Here is a 23,164-nt window from a genome sequence, read left to right on the forward strand (position 1 = left end):
TGGAGGGGAACAATCTCATAGTCTGGCAACAATGGGCAGAAAGGTCACTCTGAGCTGTCAGTGTGGGCTATAATCTCCATTGGGGTGGTGGAGGGTTGTAATTGGAGATTCCTCATTCCCAAACAGGATTGGAGGAAAACTAAGCCTTCTGCTTTCTCTGTGATCCTCTGTGTCTGACACTGTTGTAGAACCTCCCAAATAGGAGGGGTGTCTCATGGTAGGTCATTGATTTGGAGAGGAAGTTCACTCAATGACTGAGTTAAATGTTGTGTGAATCTATTTAAGAATGAGTCCTTTCCATTAGGTGTAGTTAGTGATGGGATTCAGGTTAATGGCCCGATGATTGGGTAAATCCACATGTTGGTGTGGTGTTCTCTCCTAATTGTAGATGAGTCAGCCTTTAATTAGATTGGGCTGGGGAGGAGGAGCACTACTGCACTGAAGCTATCACTGAGATTGCAGGGGACTTGTCATCTAATACTAGTGTCTTGCCTGCTCCAGAGGTGCTCTGCATGGGTGGGGGAATTAAAGAACTAAATCTGAGAGTAACTGGTCACATCTGTTTGTGGGAGTTTGCAGTGCTGAGGGGAACTTGTTAAATGGTGTTTAATGTTGTAACTTTCCAGGTTCTACTGACTGGACGATGAAAGAGGAAATTGCTGCAACTGTGGTTTTTATTTCCCGAATAGTGAAAAAAAATGAGAAACTCAGCAAAAAGAAGATTGAGAAATTCTGCAGCAAACTGACTAAAGTCTTGTTTGAAAAGTACAAGAATCACTGGTACTGGGGAAACCCAGCCAAGGGTCAAGCATACAGGTTGGTGATGGAGGGGTAGTGTCCCTAGCTTGGGGCTAGGAGGCCTGATTTCAAGTCCCAGCTGCTCCTGAAGTGTTTATAGATCCCTGAACAGGCTTGTTTTAAAAAACCCCTCCAGGTGGGAGTGATGTTCATCACCGTTTTGGATATTTGCTTGTTACTATCATCTTGAGGCTCTATAATTCAGTGTGTCGTAATCCTCAGTGAATCTGAGTTCACAAAGATTCCTAACTCTCTCTACGTTTTAAGGAAAAAAGTCCCGGTGGGGTGGTATTGAAGGGAGAGTCGAGGGTACTTATCAGTTGATGTTGACATGACTATTTCTCTTGTCAGTTTTCCACTTTTATCTTGATTTCATGTTGATCTGGGAAATATGCCTGTTTTTTTTTCCAGGTCTGTCTCCATCCAATGTTGCAACTTTCAATTCTGACTTAAAATCTTTCTGAATGCAAGAAACTTATCTGGTGTAAATTTAAAATATCAACTGGGAAAATCCCTTCAAGTTTGTGGATTAGAATCTGAACTGAATTGTTGAAAGAGAGCTGGCTGAATGTACTTTTCATCAACTTAGCTACATATACAACTGTAAAAGCAAACTTTTATAAAATAGAAAACTCATTGTTTGAAGCTAAATAATTCATGTAGCATTGGGATGATCAGGTGACTGACTTTGACATTTTAAAAAAGCCCAAAATGCTGGAGAAACTCAGGCAGCATCTGAGGGGAGAGAGAAACAGTTGTTTGCTTCATTTTGATCAGTTCCAAAGAAGATTAACTTTCTCTCTTTATAGATAGATAGTGCCAGACCAGCTGAGTTTCTCCAATTTGTTTTTATTTCAGATTTCTAGCATCTGTAATATTTTGCTTTGTTTCTTTTAATTTACTATTTTAACTACAATCTGCAGGTTGAATAAAGAGCCAGATGTTAATCAGATTTTTTTAGCTCAGTGGTGATGGTCTAGAATCCTCCTGATGCAATCTTTGTTTCCTATCCAAGGTGTATCCGGGTGAATAAGAGCCAGCCTCTGGATCCAGTCCTGCTCCAGGCCTGTGTAGAAAGCAATATCGAATATTCGTCTCTACAGCTGCCAAGGGAGTTCACTATCTGGGTAGATCCTTATGAAGTGTGGTGTAGGTGAGGGCTTATTTTAACATCAGTCTGCCTGCTTGGTGCCCATGGGATTGTTAAGGCTTCTACCTTCAACCACCAGCCCATCTTCATTGAGGAATGGAGGTAGAATAATGGTCCCTTCTATTTTTAGGTGGATTAGACCTGCGTCTGCCACAATATCAGGACCATAGTAACCAATGTGTGCAGGTCACATGGAGGGTAACAGACAGCTCCTGTTCTAAGTCCAAGGGAAACCCCCCCCCATCCTGTGTAATAACCCAATTCTAAAGGAACATGTGATGTCTGGTGTTCCCTCTGTACCACTAGCTGTATTCTCCAAGGAGAATAGCGGGGAATATCTGGGAAATGTTGGTGAGAATCTGTCCAAGCCAAAGTATTGATCCAGAGCTTCTCCTCTGGTTCAGACTACATCCTGATTTACCCTTTAATGAAAAGCACAGCTCGTGCCTGTGATTCTGACTGTGCTATAGGAGAGTGAGCTGGTTACAAACATTGTCAGAATAGGTACTTGAGACAAGCCACCTGACCCAACTAGCTCATGCTCTATTCAACCCTCCTCTAACTATTGTAATCCTCTTGTCTTTATCTCCCTCATGCCTGTCTAGCACACTCCTAAATACATCTAATCAGCTCCTTCAACCACTCCTTGTGGTAGTGCATTCCATCTTCTGCCCTTGCTAAGAGTTTTTATCCTGAATTTCCTGTTGGATTTCTTGAGATAATAAGCTTGTATTGACGGCCTCTAGTTATGCTTTTCACCACTAAGCAGAATGTCTGTGTCTCCATCATACCCAAACCTTTAAGACATTGTATTTATTAGCCACTTGGCTGTCTCAGCAAGTCAGTAGACTGGCGTTGGCAGCAATGCTGACTTTTCAGTTGAACACGGTTGCATCAAATTCATTTGAAAGGTGAGGGGCTATGATGAATGAGGCAGCTCCTTTTAGTCTCCTGTTTCCCTGCTAACTCCTATCACTTGTCTTACTGTTTTCAGTAACTTCATCTTTCTACATCCCTATTGTGGGGATTACTGCTGCTTTCAGGACAAATGTCTTTATTGTAAATCTTGGTTACATTAACACTGTTAAGAACAAGGACACTGGGAGAACAGGATTTGAACACTGCTCTTCCACTGACTTGAACTGACAATGACAAACTGATGGGATTTCCAGGATCTCTCATTCCTGGCCTTGTTCAGTGAAGGGGGTGATATAACTTTTTTTCAAAAATCTACTACAGGTGTGGAGAGAAGAACCAGCCTTTCATTGTGACCAGGTTAGAGGAAAGCAACACAGACTTGGACATTTTTAAAGACATCAGCAGTGCTGCAGAGCGTGCAGGATGTGAATATAATTCTGGTACCTCCTCTGATGAGGAGGGCTACAAGGAGCCAAATCCTACCTCTGTCCGTGACACACATGCTGGTTATCCAGTTGGAGAACAGGAAGACTGCTCTGTCCTCTCTGAAAGAAAGACTATACCAATTGTGAACAACCCGAACAGTATCTATCAGTTTGAAGTCTGTACCAGCTTCAAAGGCCGAGGGAGCTCTGGTCAAGGATTGCAAACCATTCCAACAGTGATTAACCCAAAGAGTATTTATCAGGTAGGGTGGTGCTGGGGGTCATGGGTGGTGGGGAAAGCTGCAAATGTTCTGTCCTGCATTTGTCCCAGTTTCCTGGAGCTTATAAACATTTCTGATTTTGTATATTCAAGGTCACTCAGTCACTTTGTAATAGTCTTTATGCAAATCCTCACTTTTTTGATTTTTTTTTTTAAACATTTTTCTTTGCTTAGAAATGTTTAGACTTGTCAAGTTGCTGGTGAGTAACTTGTTTTGCTAACAAATATACTCCCTTTTCTGATGAGGAAAGTGTTGAAAATTGCCTTTGGGGTATCCATTCAGGACAGTGGTGAGCGGCTGGAATCTGAGATTCATAGCTGGGGCCTCTGCTCTTTTTTTTAATCTACAAAGGGTTTATGGATGAAGGGATTATGGCTATGTCACTAAATTTGGTGACACAAATCGGTGAGAAAATGAGTTATAATGAGGGAAAAAAAGAAATGGATGGGTTCAGTGAATGTGTCTACTTTTGGCAGAATGAATTTAAACAAAAAATCTAATTGAGTTCTGGAATCCAGAGATCTGGGTGTCCCAGTGTGTGAATCACAAGGTTAGTATGCAGGTACAACAAAAATCAGGAGAGCTAATAGAATGTTATGATTAATGGAATTTTAATGCAGGAGTAGGGAGAGTATAACAGTCTCACCAGTGTCCTGTATAACTGTGTCTGGAGTCTTGTATACAGTATGTCACTGCACTTGAAGGATGGGAATATACTGAAGGGATTCAGAAGGTTTCCTCGAGTAATACCTGGAATGAGTGGATTGCCTTGTGAGGAAAGGTTAGGTGTATCTGCTGGAGTTGAGTCACGGGTCACTTCTTAGAAATGCAAGATTCAGAGGAGACTTGACCAGGTGGATATTGAAAGATGTTTCCTCTTGAGAATCTAGAATTAGGGCCATAGTTTAAAAATAAGGGGGCCTTTTTTTTAAAAAAAAATTCCCCTCCTGAAATGGCAGAGGATGTAGAATCCTTAAATATTTTTAAGGCAGAGGTATCCCTTTGACTAAAAGGAAGAAAAATTATTAGGGTTCTACAAAATGTAGAGTTGAGGTTAAAAGTGGATCATCTGGGGGGGAGAGAGTAGTGAATGGAGGAGTGGGCCGAGTGGCCGCCTCTTCCCTGTTTGTACGTTGAGTAAATAAAGCATTTGCAGGAAAATCACCGGGAAATGGTGGGATAATTCCCAAAGTTTGGAAGGAAATGGGATGTCACTTTGGCCAATTCCCCCATTGGTAGAGACTCAGAACCTAGTTATCAGTTGGAGGGAGGGGAATATTTTCCACCTTTTTTTATTTCTAAAGGTGGAATTGCTAAGTAAAGGTGACTTTTAAAAAGATGATTTCTGAGAAATCTGCCTGATTTGAGCTAATAGTTTCTTTTGAGGAAGATCTTGTTATGATAATGGAATGGTTGTGCTCATGAAGTTCGTCATAGAGATGTACAGCATGGAAACAGACCCTTCGGTCCAACCCGTCCATGCCAACCAGATGTCCCACCTGCCAGCACCTGGCCCATGTCCCTCCAAACCCTTCCTATTCATATACCTATCCAGATGTCTTTTTAAATGTTGTAATTGTACCATCCCCCATCACTTCCTCTGGCAACTCATTCCATACACAGACCACCCTCTGTGAAAAAGTTACTCCTTAGGTCTCTTTTTTAATATCTTTTTCCCCCTCCCCCTAAACCTATGCCCCTCTAGTTCTGGACTCCCTAACCCCAGGGAAAAGACCTTTCGATTTACCCTATCCATGTCTCATTATTTTATAAACCTCTATAGGTCACCTTGCAGCTTCTGACACTCCAGGGAAAACAGCCCCAGCTTATTCAGCCTCTCCCTACAGTTTAAATCCACCAATCTTGGCAAATCCTTGCAAATCTTTTCTGAATCCTTTCAAGTTTCACAACATCCTTCCGATAGTAAGGAGACCAGAATTGCACAATATTCCAACAGTGGCCCAACCAATGTCCTGTACAGCTGCAACATGACCTCCCAACTCCTGTACTCAATACTCTGACCAATAAAGGAAAGCATACCAAATGTCTTTGTTCAGCAACACTCCCTAGGACCTTACCATTAAGTGTATAAGTCCTGCTAAGATTCGTTTTCCCAAAAATGCAGTACCTTGCATTTATCTGAATTAAACTCCATCTGCCACTCCTCAGTCCATTGACCCATCTGGTCGATCCCATTGTAATCTGAGGTAACCTTCACTGTCCACTACCCCTCCAATTTTGGTGTCTTCTGCAAACTTACTAATTATACCTCTTATGCTCACATCCAAATCATTGATAAGTAGTTGACTGAGCACCGATCCTTGTGGGGCTCCACTGGTCACAGGCTTTCAGTCTGAAAAACATCCCTCCACCACCCTCTGTCTTCTACCTTTGAGCCAGTTCTGTATCCAGATTACTAGTTTTCCCTGTATTCCCTGAGCTATAACCTTGCTAATCGGTCTCCCATGGGGAACCTTGTCAAATACCTTGCATGTCCACTGCTTTACCCTCACAATCCTCTTTGTTACTTCCTCAAGAAACTCCGCTTTGAGACATGATTTTCCCATGCACAAAGCCATGCTGACTATCCCTAATCAGTCCTTGCCTTTCCAAATACACGTACGTCCTGTCCCTCAGGATTCCCTCCAACAAAGGACCATGTGGACCTTTCTGAGAGAGGCCCTGACAGTCTCTCAAAAGTGATGATGATCAATGAGGCTGGGTCTCTGGAGGGGAACCTAGATGGAGTGCTCCAAGGCTGTGGTCTCTGAGTGAGCAGAGGGGTTTCACAGATTCTTCAGGGACACAGTTGTTCAATGATTTCATTACAGTGAGTCGCCAAAATGAATGAATCACAAAACCTGTTTATGATGTTCTCCCCCGTACCTTCCTCCAGTTTAAATCTTAAAGTTGTTCAAAACCATGTCCCTGCAGGCTACTGATTACTACAGCCACCCTACAGCTGGATGGTCCAAGTTTCTCCGAAGGAAGATGTTTGCTGAAGATTACAGCTGTCACTCGTTCCCGGGTAATTACCGAGTGTACCGAGCATCTAACATGTTTCTGTTTCCTCGAGTGGACCGTTATCATTGGGTGAACACCAAGCGATAATCTTTCTTCCTTTGAACTCTTCTAACTTCTGCTGAAAGGCTTTCTGGTAATCCCCATTGTAAATGTTTGAGTTGCCCCCTGACCTGCTCAGGGAGGTGAATGTGTTGCAGTATTTTAAACTCTTCATGCACTTGTGAGCACAATCTGTTCTTAACCCTGCTCAGTGAGTACTGAGATACTGTCTTTTTAATACAAACAAACTCTTTACTACTTTATAGATTTATATATTCAAGGTTATGTTTATTTGCCATTTAAACAATTTTAAAGGCTAGAATGGAAATGTTTGAAAATGTATTGAATAAAAAGCCATTTTTAAAAATCTTTACCACGCTCTCAGATGCTCCCTTGTTTTGGCCGGTGATTAGCTGATGGTTTTTCCAGCTGTGAACAGACACTGGCAGGTTCTCGCGATCGCGTTGGAACCCAGGTTATTTTGGGTGAAGAGGATAAATAGGGTGGTCAGTAGGACTTTAAACTTGTGGGGTGGGGGAGGGAAAGTGAAAGCGACAGGGAGTATGGAGTTAAATGGAAAGGTAAGCAGCAGGATAGCATGTGTGCAGGTGGATTTAAACTTGAGGCAGACTGGGAATGCAGCAAAAAGGAAGGATAACTTAGGACACCTTATGACTTCCAATATCTCTCATGATAAGGTTAGCATTAAGACACTTTACGAATGCTACGAGCATTCAGGTAACAAAGCAGATGAACTAATGGCACAGATCATCGTGAATGATTATGATGTGGTAGGCATCACAGACGTGGTTGCAGGAGGGTCAGGACTGGCAGTTAAACATCCAAGGATTTTCAACTTATCAAAGACAGGGAGGTGGGCAGAGGGGGTGGGGTTGCCTTGTTAGTTAAAAACAAAATTAAATCTATGGCACTGAATGACATAGCGTCAGATGATGTGGAGTCTGTGTGGGTGGAATTGAGGAACCACAAAGGCCAAAAAACCATAATGGGAGTTATGTTCAGACCTCCTAATAGTGGTCAGGACCAGGGACGCAACATGTACCAGGAAATAGAGAAGGCATGTCAGAAAGGCAAGGTCATGGTGATCATGGGGGACTTCAATATGCAGGTGGACTGGGTAAATGTTGCCAGTGGATCCAAAGAAAGGGAATTCATGGAATGCTTACAGGATGGCTTTTTGGAACAGCTTGTCATGGAGCCCACAAGGGAGCAGACTATTCTGGACCTAGTGCTATGTAATGAACCAGACTTTATAAAAATCTTTAAAGTAAGGGAACCCTTAGGTAGCAGCGATCATAATGTGGTCGACTTCAGTCTGCAGTTTGAAAGAGAGAAGGCAAAATTGGATGTAATGGTGTTAGTTAAACAAAGGTAATTATGAGGGCATGAGAGAGGAACTGACAAAAATAGACTGGAAGCAGAGCCTAGCGGGGAAGACAGTAGAGCAAAAATGGCAGGAGTTTGTGGGTATAATTGAGGACACTGTACAGAGGTTCATCCTCGAGAAAAGAGATTATCCGGGGAGGGATTAGACAGCCATGGCTGACAAAGGAAGTCAGGAAATGTATTAAAGAGAAAGAGATCCCATAAAGTGGCCAAGAGCAGTAGGAAATCAGCAGATTGGGAAGGCTACAAAAACAGAATAACAAAGAGAGAAATAAGGAAGGAGAGGATCAAATATGAAGGTAGGCTAGCCAGTAATATTAGAAATGATAGTAAAAGTTTCTTTCAATGCATAAGAAACAAACGACAGGCAAAAGTAGACATTGGGCCACTTCAAACTGATGCTGGAAGCCTAGTGATGGGAGATAAGGAAATAGCAGGAGAACTTAACAAGTACTTTGCATCAGTCTTCACAGTGGAAGACATGTTTAATATCCCAACAATTAAAGGGAGTCAGGGGGCTGAGTTGAGTATGGTTGCCATTACAAAAGAGAAAGTGCTAGAAAAGTTTAAAAGGTCTTAAAATTGATAAGAAAGTGAATGCAATGTTGTCATTTATCTGAGTTGGAATATAAAAGCACCATTGTGCTACTGAGACTTTATAAAGCTCTGGTTAGGCCCCATTTGGAGTACTGTGTCCAGTTTTTGTCCCCACACCTCAGGAAGGACATACTGGCACTGGAGCATGTCCAGCGGAGATTCACACGGATGATCCCTGGAATGGTAGGTCTAACATACGAGGAACGGCTGAGGATCCTGGGATTGTATTCATTGGAGTTTAGAAGATTAAGGGGAGATCTAATAGAAACTTACAAGATAATACATGGCTTGGAAAGGGTGGACAGTAGGAAATTGTTTCTGTTAGGCGAGGAGACTAGGACCCGTGGACACAGCCTTAAAATTAGAGGGGGGTAAATTCAGAACAGAAATGCAGAGACATTTCTTCAGCCAGAGAGTGGTGGGCCTGTGGAATTCATTGCCGCAGAGTGCAGTGGAGACCGGGACGCTAAATGTCTTCAAGGCAGAGATTGATAAATTCTTGATGTCACAAGGAATTAAGGGCTACGGGGAGAATGCTGGTCAGTGGAGTTGAAATGCCCATCAACCATGATTGAATGGCGGAGTGGACTCGATGGGCCGAATAGCCTTACTTCCACTCCTATGTCTTATGGTGTTCGGCTGTCAATTGGCTGCAACAACCACGTGAATGTTAGCTTTGCTTTTATAATCGGAGTCCTCTGCCGATCTGAACCCTCTACAACGGAAAGTTTATTCTTGCCTCTGCCCTAATGTAATGGGGGTTCAAGGTTTGTGTGAAGATTTGTAGCTCGGGTGCTCGTTGTTGTGGTTCTGTTCGCCGAGCTGGAAGTTTTTGTTGCAAACGTTTCGTCCCCTGGCTAGGCGACATCATCAGGAGGCTCCAGAGCACTGATGATGTCGCCTAGCCAGGGGATGAAACGTTTGCAACAAAAACTTCCAGCTCGGCGAACAGAACCACAACAGTAATGGGGGTCCTGGTCACGAAGGGGTTACTGACAGCTGTGTAACTGGTATTCCAACACTGACAGCAAACCAAATCAGCCCCCCCCACACCCCCTCACCAACACTGCACAATGAAAAGCCTGGAATGCCCAAGTCTTCCTAATCAGATGACATGAATAACATCTTGGACGCAAGATTTTAATTATCTATGATCTTAAACTCCATCTCATCAGTTTAGGGATAAATAAAATGGGGCGGCACGGTGGCACAGTGGTTAGCACTGCTGCCTCACAGCGCCTGTAGACCCGGGTTCAATTCCCGACTCAGGCGACTGACTGTGTGGAGTTTGCACGTTCTCCCCGTGTCTGTGTGGGTTTCCTCCGGGTGCTCCAGTTTCCTCCCACAGTCACAAAGATGTGCAGGTCAGGTGAATTGGCCAAGCTAAATTGCCCATAGTGTTAGGTAAGGGGTAAATGTAGGGGTATGGGTGGGTTGCGCTTCGGCGGGTCGGTGTGGACTTGTTGGGCCGTAGGGCCTGTTTCCACACTGTAAGTCTAATCTAATCTAATCTAAAAATACAAATTGTAATTTGCCAGTTCAATAAACAGTTTCAGTGATGGATACCAGGCCTTTAGAAATCAATGGGAAACGAGTGTTTACAGATGAGTAGAACGGTGTCTAAATAAAAGAAATTATTGTGGATGCTGGAAAATCTCAGCAGGTCTGGCAGCATCTGTAAACAGAAGAGTTGTATGTCTTGCCTGAATTCCAAAGTCACTGGTTAATGCACTTAATTTCAGACTTCTAGGAATATTTACTTATTCCCTACCAAATTTTTCTCAAACCGTTCAACAATTTGAAAACTGGATAGACAAAGTTTAAAAAGAAAGCAGCTTTCAAAAAGCCACAGTCCTTTCTAAAGCTCAGATTGTGATTGGCCGGTTGGCACTAGTCCTCTCTTGATTGACCAATTCAACATCCAACTAGTTGCTAGAGCCTGCACGGAAACAGAGCCTTCGGTCCAACAAGTCCATGCTGACCATCACCCCTAACCAACCTCGTCTCACTAACTTCTGGATCAGTGGTGCTGGAAGAGCACAGCAGTTCAGGCAGCATCCGAGGAGCAGTAAAATCGACGTTTCAGGCAAAAGCCCTTCATCAGGAATAAAGGCAGAGAGCCTGAAGCGTGGAGAGATAAGCTAGAGGAGGGTGGGGGTGGGGAGAAAGTAGCATAGAGTACAATAGGTGAGTGTGGGAGGGGATGAAGGTGATAGGTCAGGGAGGAGGGTGGAGTGGATAGGTGGAAAAGAAGATAGGCAGGTAGGACAAGTCATGGGGACAGTGCTGAGCTGGAAGTTTGGAACTGGGGTGGGGTGGGGGAAGGGGAAATGAGGAAGCTGTTGAAGTCTACATTGATGCCCTGGGGTTGAAGTGTTCCGAGGCGGAAGATGAGGCGTTCTTCCTCCAGGCGTCTGGTGGTGAGGGAGCAGCGGTGAAGGAGGCCCAGGACCTCCATGTCTACAGCGGAGGGGGAGTTGAAATGTTGGGCCACGGGGCGGTGTGGTTGATTGGTGCGGGTGTCCCGGAGATGTTCCCTAAAACGCTCTGCTAGGAGGCATCCAGTCTCCCCAATGTAGAGGAGACCACATCGGGAGCAACGGATACAATAAATGATATTAGTGGATGTGCAGGTTAAACTTTAATTGATGTGGAAGGCTCCTTTAGGGCCTTGGATAGAGGTGAGGAAGGAGGTGTGGGCACAGGTGTTGCAGTTCCTGCGGTGGCAGGGGAAGGTGCCAGGATGGGAGGGTGGGTTGTAGAGGGACGTGGACCTGACCAGGTAGTCACGGAGGGAACGGTCTTTGCGGAAGGCGGAAAGGGTTAAGGAGGGAAATATATCCCTGGTGGTGGGGTCTGTTTGGAGGTGACGGAAATATCGGCGGATGATTTGGTTTATGCGAAGGTTGGTAGGGTGGAAGGGGAGCACCAGGGGCGTTCTGTCCTTGTTACGGTTGGAGGGGTGGGGTCTGAGGGCGGAGGTGCAGGATGTGGACGAGGTGCGTTGGAGGGCATCTTTAAGCACGTGGGAAGGGAAATTGCTGTCTCTAAAGAAGGAGGCCATCTGGTGTGTTCTGTGGTGGAACTGGTCCTCCTGGGAGCAGATATGGTGGAGGCGGAGGAATTGGGAATAGGGGATGGCATTTTTGCAGGAGATAGGGTGGGAAGAGGTGTAATCCAGGTAGCTGTGGGAGTCGGTGGGTTTGTAAAAAATGTCAGTGTCAAGTCAGTTGTCATTAATGGAGATGGAGAGGTCCAGGAAGGGGAGGGAGGTGTCAGAGATGGTCCAGGTAAATTTAAGGTCAGGGTGGAATGTGTTGGTGAAGTTGATGAATTGCTCAACCTCCTCGCGGGAGCACGAGGTGGCGCCAATGCAGTCATCAATGTAGCGGAGGAAGAGGTGGGGAGTGGTGCCGGTGTAATTACGGAAGATGGACTGTTCTACGTAGCCAACAAAGAGACAGGCATAGCTGGGGCCCATACGTGTGCCCATGGCTACCCCTTTGGTATGGAGGAAGTGGGAGGATTCGAAGGAGAAATTGTTAAGGGTGAGGACCAGTTCAGCCAAACAAATGAGAGTGTCGGTGGAAGGGTACTGTTGGGGACGTCTGGAGAGGACAAAACGGAGGGCTTGGAGGCCCTGGTCATGGCGGATGGAGGTGTAGAGGGATTGGATATCCATGGTGAAGATGAGGCATTGGGGGCCGGGGAAATGGAAGTCTTGGAGGAGGTGGAGGGCATGGGTGGTGTCTCGAACGTATGTGAGGAATTCCTGGACGAGGGGGGATAGGACAGTGTCGAGGTAGGTGGAGATGAGTTCAGTGGGGCAGGAGCATGCTGTGACAATGGATCAGCCAGGGTGGTCAGGCTTGTGGGTCTTGGGAAGTAGATAGAACCGGGCAGTGCGGGGTTCCCAGACTGAGGTTGGAAGCTGTGGGTGGGAGATCTCCTGAGGTGATGAGGTTCTGTATGGTCTGGGAGATGATGGTTTGGTGATGAGGGGTGGGGACATGGTCGAGGGGGCAGTAGGAAGAGGCGTCCTCGAGTTGGCGTTTGGCTTCAGCGGTGTAGAGATCAGTGCGCCAGACTACCACTGTGCCCCCTTTATCCGCTGGCTTGATGGTGAGGTTGGGATTGGAGCAGAGGGATTGGAGGGCTGCGCGTTGTGAGGGTGAGAGGTCGGAGTGGGGAGGGGAATAGACAGGTTGAGGCGGTTAATGTCCCAGCGGCAATTGGAAATGAAGAGGTCGAGGGCAGGTAATAGGCCAGCGCGGGGTGTCCAGGTGGATGCAGTGTGTTGGAGGTGGGCGAAGGGGTCCTCGGAAGGTGGGCGGGAATCCTGATTGTGAAATTAAGCTCAGAGGCGGAAGCGACGGAAGAATTGTTCAACGTCACGGCGTGTATTAAATTCATTGATGCGTGGATGGAGGGGGATGAAGGTGAGTCCTTTGCTGAGGATTGATCGTTCGTCCTCAGTGAGGGGGAGGTCTGGAGGGATGGTGAAAACTCGGCAGGGCTGGGAGCTGGGATCTGGTGTGGGTGTGGAGCTGGGAGTGGGGTCGGAGCCAGTAACTGGAGTGGGTGTGGTGGTGGGAGGAATGGGGGTGGAGTCATGAGCAGGGGTAATGTGCCCCTCAGGATTCTGGGGGGTGGGGATAGTGACAGTGGGGTCTGTGGGGGGCGCGTCAGCAGAATGCAGATGAGTGGCGCTGGTGGGGGCAGAAATGGTGGTGACCACGGCAGTAGGGGTGTCAGAAGTCACTGAGTGTGTGACATCAGTGATGATGTGAGGGGCGGAAGTGATGTCAAGTGTGGTGCATGAGGAATTTTGAGGGGCGGAAGTGGTTGTGGGAGTGGCCATGATGGGGGCGGAAGTGACATCATCATTCAGCGTGGGGGTGGCAGCTGGGTAGATAAAAGTTTGTTGTTACTTACAGTTTTTGATGTTTGAGATGGAGTTGAAATACTGTTTGTTGAGTGTATGAGTTCTCCTGAGGATGTAGTAAAGAGTGGGTCCGACTTTGACGCTTGTCCCTCAAATCTTTTCCTATTCATGTATTTATCTAAATCTCTTTTTAACATCTACCACTTCCTCTGGACATTCATTCCACAAATAAACCGCTATGCTTTTATTTTTAAAATGCCTTGTGTTTTTTTTAAATCATTTTCCTCTCCTCTTTGAAGAAATGCCCCTGAATCTTGGTGCTGGCTGGTCTCTCATGTTTTTGGATCAGTTCTTCACTTTCCAGGCTGCTTCCTTACAGAAACTCTGTCTTTGTTCTCTGTTATAATAAAAAGTTCAATTCTTAACCTCCACTCTCAATTCCAAGAAATGAGTGAAAAATAGTGTAGATCCCCTCACTTAAACATTCTCTTTTCACTGCTCCGTAACAGCAGTGTGTATCCTCTACAAGATGCTCTGCAGAAATTCATCAAAGATCCTCAGACAGAACCTTCCATATCCACAACCATTCCTATCTAGAGGTCAAGGGTAGTAACTATCACCATCCCCTACAAGGTCCCCCCTCCAAGCCACTCACCATCCCGACTTGGATATACATTGCAGCTCCTTCACTATCACTGGATCAAAACGTGTGGACTCCCTCCCTAAGGTATTTCAGATTTGCCCACAGCAGGTGGTCTGCAGTGGTTTGAGATGGCAACTCACCACGACCACCCCGATTACAGACAACTGGGTAATAAATGTTTGTCCAAGTCATGGTTCTTCCCATCTGAAATGGGAGTCGTGAGTAAGCCAGCAGTGAGAACTGGAGAATAGTTGTTCTGTGGTATGTTAATGCTTGTATTGTCCGTGCTCAGTTCGGATAATTAGAGGGTGAGCAGCAGAGGTACTGTGGGGAATCGAATCTAAGGTTAACCTGCACCAGCCTCCACTTTGGTCTTGCTGCATTTCTGATCTCAGTCATTGCTGTAGAGAACCTCTGCATTGAGCAGGAAGAAGGGATGAGCTTCCTCTATCTCCTCTTCAATGAAAATGATCATCCTTTCTAGCTCATGGCCTGTCAGTCACAGTCACTGCCAGACGCTAGAAATTAATCAGAAGTGGAGGTGGGTAGGTTCAGCCCAAACGACAGTACAGTCTGGCTGGGACATGTAGAGTTGGTAATGTTTCGCTCCAGAGACGATTATAAAGTCAGTAGTGCTTTTAGATTTAACAAATAGCAAAGCAAAGAATGAGGCCATTCACCCATCATGCCTGTACCAGCCCATTGGAAGAGCCATCCATTTAGTGTCATTCTATTGCACCAGAGTCCTCCTAATCCTGAACTGGGAATCAATGAGGAAGCTGGGGAGAAATTTTGATGCCAGTGGATTGCAATGACTTGGACCCAAGATCTGAGACTGGTCAGGAGAGAGGAAATATTTCATTTTGACATGTTTCTGTTCAGTGAATTCTTCAATGTCCTGATGCAGACTTTTATGTTTTGAGAAATTCTGCCAGGCGATTGATTATAATTAGTCAGTTAGGTAATCAGTTAGAGTCCTTAATCACTTTTCTACTGAATCTCTGCGTGACCTTCCCGAAACAGTCTGTCCAATGGTGTGCTAACAGGGTCAGCATTTCACTGGGAAACCTTCAAACTCACCTCCCAATGGAGGGATAGGCAACTCCTGCATCACCACCTTTTGTTGACTTTTCGAACCAAGAACTGTTCACATTTGCTGAAAACTACTCCCTCTTACTGTGGAAGTGAAGAAATAATTCATCTTCTAGGCTGATTATGTGAACCATCTTCTGTTTTCCAGGTTCTGATACCATCATTGATATTGAAACTCCTATACAGCATAAAGTTTATTGTGCACTGTCCCCATCAAACACACCCAGGATGGGGATGACCTAGTGTTAAATACAGAGTAAAATACCCTCTCCACTGTCTCCATCAAACACTTCTATACTTTTCCCTGAAATTCAATACTTAGTCCTTCATGCTTGTCCTCCTGTCTAACCATCACACTTGGTCCTTGACCAGACATTCATGTTTAGCTCCAATCCTGGACACAGCCAATCACTTAACTTTATTCTTGGGATGTGTGGGTCACTGACATTTATTGCCTGTCCCTGGACACTCATGGGGCTGCCTTCTTGAACAGTTCAATACAGACCATCTGGTGCATACTGAGCCTGAGCCCTGTCAGAGTGCCTGACAGTGATGAGCAAGTGAACCTGATATATTTCTAGCCGAGGGGATTTAAATCCTGAAGGTGATAGTGCTCCATGCACCTGCTCTCCTTGACTTGACCCCAGGACAGATCACTGGTTTGGAAACTCGACAGGAATCACCTACAAAGGCTTCCAGTTTTAATCAAAAACTATAAACTGCAAGGACTACTTGTGTTTATTTTCTCCAGGGTCTGGATTTTATGCAGTCATTGCTTTGTGGTGATAGCTGAGAAAGTTGTTGTAATCAAGATACAACCACAACATGACATGCCCTCAGAGTGTAACTGAGTAACCGTAACTTCAGGAGAGACTATAGTCAGTAACACTGGTCATGGGGGGGAAAGGGGGTTACTGAGTGACAGTGTGACAAAGCTGGATTAACACAGTGGGTTGGAAACAAGGCTATTATATTTTGTTCCATACTTTATACACAGATGCATTTCTGTCCTCAGTTAAATGTATGAAGTTAGCTAAGTACTGAGCTGCTTTGTGCTACTCCAGTAGATTATTAATGCCTGGTTTCAGTGGGTAATGAGCTGAATCTTTAATCTCAGCCAATAGGTGGAGTTCATCCCCTTTCCGAAAACACAAATGGAATCAGTTTTATTTCCAGGCAGTTGCTGCTGTTTTCTGCCCTGGCTTCCCCCATCCCCAACACCCAAGACTGCACTATCTGCATTTCTCAGATACTGCCCCAAGTGGCAGAGTCAGTCCATAAAACTGGGGGCTTGATCATTGGCAGGCATAGCAAGATCCCAGAAAGGAATTAGCTAGGAGGGAATCGCAGCAGCACTTACTATTGGGGAGAATCAGCCCTGCTCTTTTCTAAGCCTCATTGTTGGAGATTTCAAAGAGTAATATGAACATTTCCAACCCAACCTGGATTTTTAACACTTTAAATATTGGAACACACAAGAAACAGGATTTGTTTCTCATTCGAGCATATTTGAGAAATTACACTGAACGGTTTTCAGGTTTGCACCAACATTTATTTGAATTATTAAAAATAAAATCTTATATCTTGTAGAGGATCTATATTGCAGAGGAGGAGGTGCTGGATGTCTAAAAATGCATAAATACGGATAATCCCCAGGACCTGTTCAGGTAGATCCCTGTGGGAAGCTAGGGAAGTCATTGCTGTGCCCCTTGCTGAGATATTTGGATCATTAATAGTCACAGGTGAGGTGTCGGAAGACTAGAGGTTGGCTAACGTGGTGCCACTGCTTAAGAAAGATGGTAAGGACAAGCCAGGGAACTATAGACCAGTGAGCTTGTTATCAGTGGTAGTGAAGTTATTGGAGAGATCCTGAGGGACAGGTTTATATGTATCTGGAAAAGCAAGGACTAATTAGGGATAGTCAGCATAGCTTTGTGCGTGGGAAATTGTGCCTTACTAACTTGAATGACAATTTTGATGAAGTGACAAAGAGGATTGATGAGGGTAGAGCAGTGGGCATGATCTATATGGACTTCAGTCAGGTGTTTGACAAGGTTCCTCATGGGAGACTGGTTAGCAAAGTTAGATCACATGTATTACAGGGAGAACCAGCCTTTTGGATACAGAACTGGCTCAAAGGTAGAAGACAGAGGGTGGTGGAGGGTTGTTTTTCAGACTGGAGGCCTGTGATCAGTGGAGTGCCGCAAGGATCAGTGCTCAGTCCACTACTTATCAATTATTTGGATGTGAGCAGAAGAGGTATAGTTAGTATGGGATACAGGGAGATTTGTCTATCTGGATTCAGAATTGGTTGGCTGACAGAAGGCAGAGAGTGGTTGTGGATGGAAAGTATTCTGAAATCAGTGTTGAGAGGGGTCCCGCAGGGCTCTGATTTTTGGGCCTCTGCTCTTTGTAGTTTTTATAAATGACTTGGATGAGGAGGTTGAGGGGTGGGTTAGTAGATTTTCAGATGAATGAAGGTTGGAGGTGTTGTCAATAGTATCGAGGGATATTGCAGTCTGCAGGGCGATATAGACAGGATGCAGAGCTGGGCTGAGAAATGGCAGATTGAGTTCAACCTGGATAAATGTGAAGTGATGCATTTTGGAAGGTCGAACTCGAATGCTGAATATTGGAGTAAAGACAGGATTCTTTGCAATGTGGAGGAACAGAGGGATCTGGGTGTGCAAGTACATAGATCCCTCAAAATTGCCACCCAAATGGACAGGGTTGTTCAGAAAGCATTTGGTGTTTTGGCTTTCATTAGCAGGAGGATCGAGTTTAAGAGCCGCGAGGTTTTGTTGCAACTCTACAAGTCCCTGGTGAGACCACAGTTGGAATACAGTATCCAGTTCTGGTCACCCTACTATAGGAAAGATACAGAGGCTTTGGAGAGGATGCAAAGAAGGTTTACCAGGATGCTGCCTGGACTGGAGGGCTTGCCTTATGAAGAAAGGTTGACTAAACTCAGACTTATCTCTCTGGAGAGAAGGAGGAAGAGAGGAGACCTGATCGAGGTATACAAGATAGAGTGGAATAGATCGAGTCAATAGCCAGAGACTTTTCCCCAGGATGGGATTGACTGGTACAAGGGGTCATAGATTTTAGATATTAGGAGAAAGGTATAAAGGAGACGTCAGAGGAAGGTTCTTTATGCAGAGAGTTGTGAATGTATGGAATATGTTGCCAGTGGTGGTGGTGGAAGCAGAGTCATTAGGGACATTTAAGTGACTGCTGGACATGCACGTGGAGAGCAGTGAGTTGAGAGGCGTGTAGGTTAGATTATTTTATTTTACATTAGGATTAATCCTCGGCACAACATCGTGGGCCAAAGGGCCTGTTCTGTACTGTACTTTTCAAAGTTCTATCCCATCACATCAGGCAATGAGACCCTTGTTGTGGTTCTGCTCGCCGAGCTGGCAGTTTTTGCTGCAAACGTTTCGTTCCCTGGCTAGGGAACATCATCAGTGCTGTTGGAGCCTCGTGTGAAGTGCTTCGTGCAAACGAAACGTTTGCAGCAAAAACTTCCAGCTCGGCGAGCAGAACCACAACAACGGACACCCGAGCTACAAATCTTCAATCAGATTTTTCAATGAGACCCTGTCTGAGAACCTCGCTGGCTATGTTGATGGCATCTTGAAACCCACTGTACAGGGGACCCCCAGCTTCTGTCATGACACTATGGATTTCTTACAGAAACTCAGCACCCACGGACCAGCCGAACCAGGAACATTCCTCGTTACAATGGATGTTTCAGCACTCTACACCAGCATCCCCCACACTGACAGCATCACGGCAACAGCCTCAGTTATCAACACCATCAACTGCCGATCTCCGAGTACCGTCCCACAACTCATCCACTTTATCCTTGACAACATTTTCACCTTTGACAACCAGTACTTCATCCAGACACACAGAAAAGTCATGGAGACCAAGTTTGCACCCCAATATGCCAACATTTTCATACACAGGTTTGAATAAGGCTTCTTCTCTATGCAGGATCTCCAACCAACATTATACACCAGACACATTGACAACATTTTCTTCCTCAGGACCCATGGCGAGGAGTCACTGATAAAACTACACAGTGATATCAACAAGTTTCATCCCACCATCAAAATCACCATGGACTACTCTTTAGTATCTATCTCATTCTTGGACACATGCATCTCCATCAAATGATGAGCACTTCAGCACCTCAATCTCCCACAAACCCACGGATAACCTCACGATGCTACACTTCTCCAGCTTCCGCCTTAAACATATTAAAACAGCCATCCCCTACGGACAAGCCCTATGCATACACAGGAGGAACATGACAGGCACCAGGCATCAATGTGGACTTCACCAGTTTCCTCATTTCCCCTCATCCTGCCTTACCCCAGTTCCAACCTTCCAGCTCAGCACTGTCCCCATGACCTGTCCTACCTCCCTTCCCACCTATCCGGTCCACCCTCCTCTCTGACCTATCACCTCCATCCCCACCCCCATCCACCTATTGTACGCTTTGCTACCTTCTCCCCAGTCCCACCCCCTCCCACTTATCTCTCCACCCTAGAGACTCCCTGCCTTCATTCCTGATGAAGGGCTTTTGCCCAAACCCTCAATTTTCCTGGTCCCCAGATGCTGCCTACCTGCTGTGCTTTTCCAGCACCACTCTAATCTAGACTCTGTACAACCCTGTCATGGCACCAATGCAAGACAGGTCAGAGTGTTGACATGGATACCACCATTACATGTGGGGACACCACCCACTGTGTATGCGACAGTTACGCATGAGACTCAACCAACGTTGTCGATCTAATACGCTGCAGGCAAGGATTTCCCGAGACATGGTACATTGGCGAGACCGAGCAGATGCTACAATGACAGATGAATGGACACCGTGCCAAAATCAACAGGCAGAACTGGTCCCTCCCAGTCGGGGAACACTTCAGCTGCCAGGGATATTTGGCCTCGGATCTTCAGGTGTCCATGTTCCATGATGGACTGTGGGACAGGCAACAACACAAAGTGGCCCAGCAGAGGCTGTTCGCCAAGTTCGCCAAGTTCAGTACTCATGGGGATGGCCTCAACCAGGACCTTGGGTTCATGTCACACTACAGGTGACCCCACTGCACTACACTCTGTCTCACACACATACACTCATGCAGACCCTCTCATACACGCACACACCCTTTCACAGAATTACACTCCATCACACTGACACACACAGTTTACCAAGCATGCGCGCACACGAACACACACTCACTCTCTCATGCACACACACGCACACACACATACGAGTCTATGGAGTGAATTTGCGTAATTATATTTGTAGATACATTCTATTTTGCTCAAAAAGCTCACAATCTGTAGGCAATCCATGTGACATTTTATAAATTCCTACTTTGGAAACAGAACCAGTCTGACTCAGGATTAGGATACAGACAGACTCTAACCTTACATTTTCAATTCATTGTCTGAGCTGAGGTGTCACCTCTTTTTAAATAAAATCTCAAGTCATCGTGAGGATGTGACTTAAAAGTAGTTCTGGATTTACATATTAATGAAACGAAACCTGCAACCCATTCTAAAAGATGAAAGACTTATTAGCAATCTAGGTTGGTTCAAATGTCATTTCAGTTGCATGACACTGTAATCTTTTGCTATAAATTCTGTGTTTTATGATCCTGCTTCACAGCTCCCTGATGAAGGAACAACGCTCTGAAAGCTAGTGCTTCCAAATAAACCTGTTGGACTATAACCTGGTGTTGTGTGATTTTTAACTTTGTCCACCCCAGTCCAACACCGGCTCCTCCACATCATTTCATAAAGGGATCATGGCCCAGTTAAAAGGTATTTAACAGGTACTTACTAACTGGGGAATCTAATCAGGTCAAGGAGATGGTTAGTGAGGGTTGATTAATATTGTAATGTTTTGTGGAGACCGGATGGGGATGGTATTGTTCTGTCTGCTACACTTATCCAGCGGTAAACCCTGTGAGGAGCAAGGACTGGTAAGATGTCAGGAAGTGGTTACAGGGCAGCATGGAGAGAAGCTGGAAAAACAAGGACTTTGTGATGCTGCAATCTCCCAGGCACAGTACGAACAGCAGTAAAACAGGCCCTCAATTATGTCACCCATAACTGAGGCACTTGTTCAGAACAATTCGGAACAAGTTTATCCAGTTGCATGATCCTCTCCAAGTGCTTCATGGGAAAAGCCCACCACCAAGCTGAAGGAGGTGTTTCAGGACAGCTGAACGATGCTTGATCAGACAGGTAGCAACTCCAGAGTTTGGGGCCTAGTCTGATGATGAGTGATCAAAATAAGGGACACACAAGTGGCTAGAATTGGAGAAGGCAATTTTGGAAAGGCAAATCAGGGAAGGGCTTATACACTTAATGTTAAAATCCTGAATAAAGAGACCTTGGTGTGCAGATTCACAGTTCGTTGAAAGTGGAGTCACAGGTAGATAGGATAGTGAAGGAGGCGTTTGGTATGCTTTCCTTTATTGGTCAGAGTATTGAGTACAGGAGTTGGGAGGTCATGTTGCAGCTGCACAGTATTCCAAAAGTCATCTCACCAATGTACTATGTGCAATTCTGGTCTCCCTCCTATAGGAAAGATGTTGTGAAACTTGAGTGGGTTCAGAAAAGATTTACAATGAGTTACGTCACAGGGTAGACCCCTCTGCTGATTTAAACCAACCAGAGAGAAAGCTCATCTCATGCTGTAATCAGTTTAAATTTCCAGAGGCAAAGAACTATCCCAGAGGTCACTATTTAAAGTAAAAATTAACTTTTTTTTCCCTTTAAGTCCAACAGAGAACATTAGACAACCATTTACAACCCCTTTCTCTTTTAACGTTCTTTTACCTCCCACTCTACACTACTGGTCTGATTTTAAAAATCCCCAATTAAGATTTACAAAAAAAAAAATCACATTTCAAAACCAGTCAGCTTTGTCCATTCGCCCTTATAGATTTTCCTCAAAGTCGGTTTCTTATAGACAGGAACTTTGCAGACACCTCTTCAGCTAGCAGTCCATATTTGTTGGTGTCCTTCACAGGTCTCTTCAGAAATGTTCAAAATATCCTGTTATATATCTCAAAACATCAGATCATTTGATTGGTTTTGATGTTGTCAATATACTAAATTCAAATTTGATTGGACTTTGGTATCTTGGGGCATAATGTAAGTGGATTGGCTGAATTTGATTTTTTTTAATCATGGCAACTCAGCTGCACTATTGGTTTCACAGTCAAATGTTACATTTTAACTTCTCTCAGTACACTCTGTGCCTAAGTCCGTGCCAGCTTCCAGTCTCTCGAAGATACAGTACACACCTACACCTTCATAACAAAGTACATGGGCAGGGATTTAAAGGTTTGAGCTGGAGGGAAGAGGCTGAATATGTTGGGGCTATTTTCCCTGGAGTACCCGAGGCTAAAGGGTGACCTAAAAAGGGTTTATGAAACCATAAGGAGCATGGATAGGATAAATAGACAAAGTCTTTTCCCTGGGGTGAGGGAGTACAGAACTAGAGGGCATAGTAGACATTGGACCACTTCAAACTGATGCTGGAAGCCTAGTGATGGGAGATAAGGAAATAGCAGGAGAACTTAACAAGTACTTTGCATCAGTCTCCACAGTAGAAGACATGAGTAATATCCCAACGACTAAAGGGAGTCAGGGGGCTGAGTTGAGTATGGTTGCCATTACAAAAGAGAAAGTGCTAGAAAAGCTAAAAGGTCTTAAAATTGATAAATCTCCTGGCCCCGATGGGCTACATCCTAGAGTTCTGAGGGAGGTGGCTGAGGAAATAGCGGAGGCGTTGGTTGAGATCTTTCAAAAGTCGCTGGAGTCAGGGAAAGTCCCGGATGATTGGAAGATCGCTGTTGTAACCCCCTTGTTCAAGAA

General features: G+C 45.1%; 1 protein-coding gene across 1 annotated transcript; it reads left to right on the plus strand.

Annotated features, from left to right (window-relative positions):
* Positions 1-643: 643 nt before the first annotated feature.
* btg4 (B-cell translocation gene 4) lies at positions 644-6,683 on the plus strand. The gene is made up of 4 exons (XM_060847025.1): positions 644-816; positions 1,814-1,951; positions 3,188-3,554; positions 6,507-6,683. Exons 1-4 carry the CDS (start codon positions 644-646, stop codon positions 6,681-6,683), a joined length of 855 nt encoding a protein of 284 aa, XP_060703008.1.
* The last annotated feature ends 16,481 nt before the right edge of the window (positions 6,684-23,164 follow it).

The sequence above is a fragment of the Hemiscyllium ocellatum genome, chromosome 29 (assembly GCF_020745735.1).
Source record: "Hemiscyllium ocellatum isolate sHemOce1 chromosome 29, sHemOce1.pat.X.cur, whole genome shotgun sequence".
NCBI classification, from domain to species: Eukaryota; Metazoa; Chordata; class Chondrichthyes; order Orectolobiformes; family Hemiscylliidae; genus Hemiscyllium; species Hemiscyllium ocellatum.

Excerpts from the sequence above, each read along its gene's own strand:
- btg4 (XM_060847025.1), top strand. The coding sequence starts at position 644 with ATGAAAGAGGAAATTGCTGCAACTGTGGTTTTTATTTCCCGAATAGTG. Across the intron at positions 1,952-3,187 it reads CCTTATGAAGTGTGGTGTAG|GTGTGGAGAGAAGAACCAGC; the intron begins GTGAGGGCTTAT and ends AATCTACTACAG. Across the intron at positions 3,555-6,506 it reads ACCCAAAGAGTATTTATCAG|GCTACTGATTACTACAGCCA; the intron begins GTAGGGTGGTGC and ends ATGTCCCTGCAG.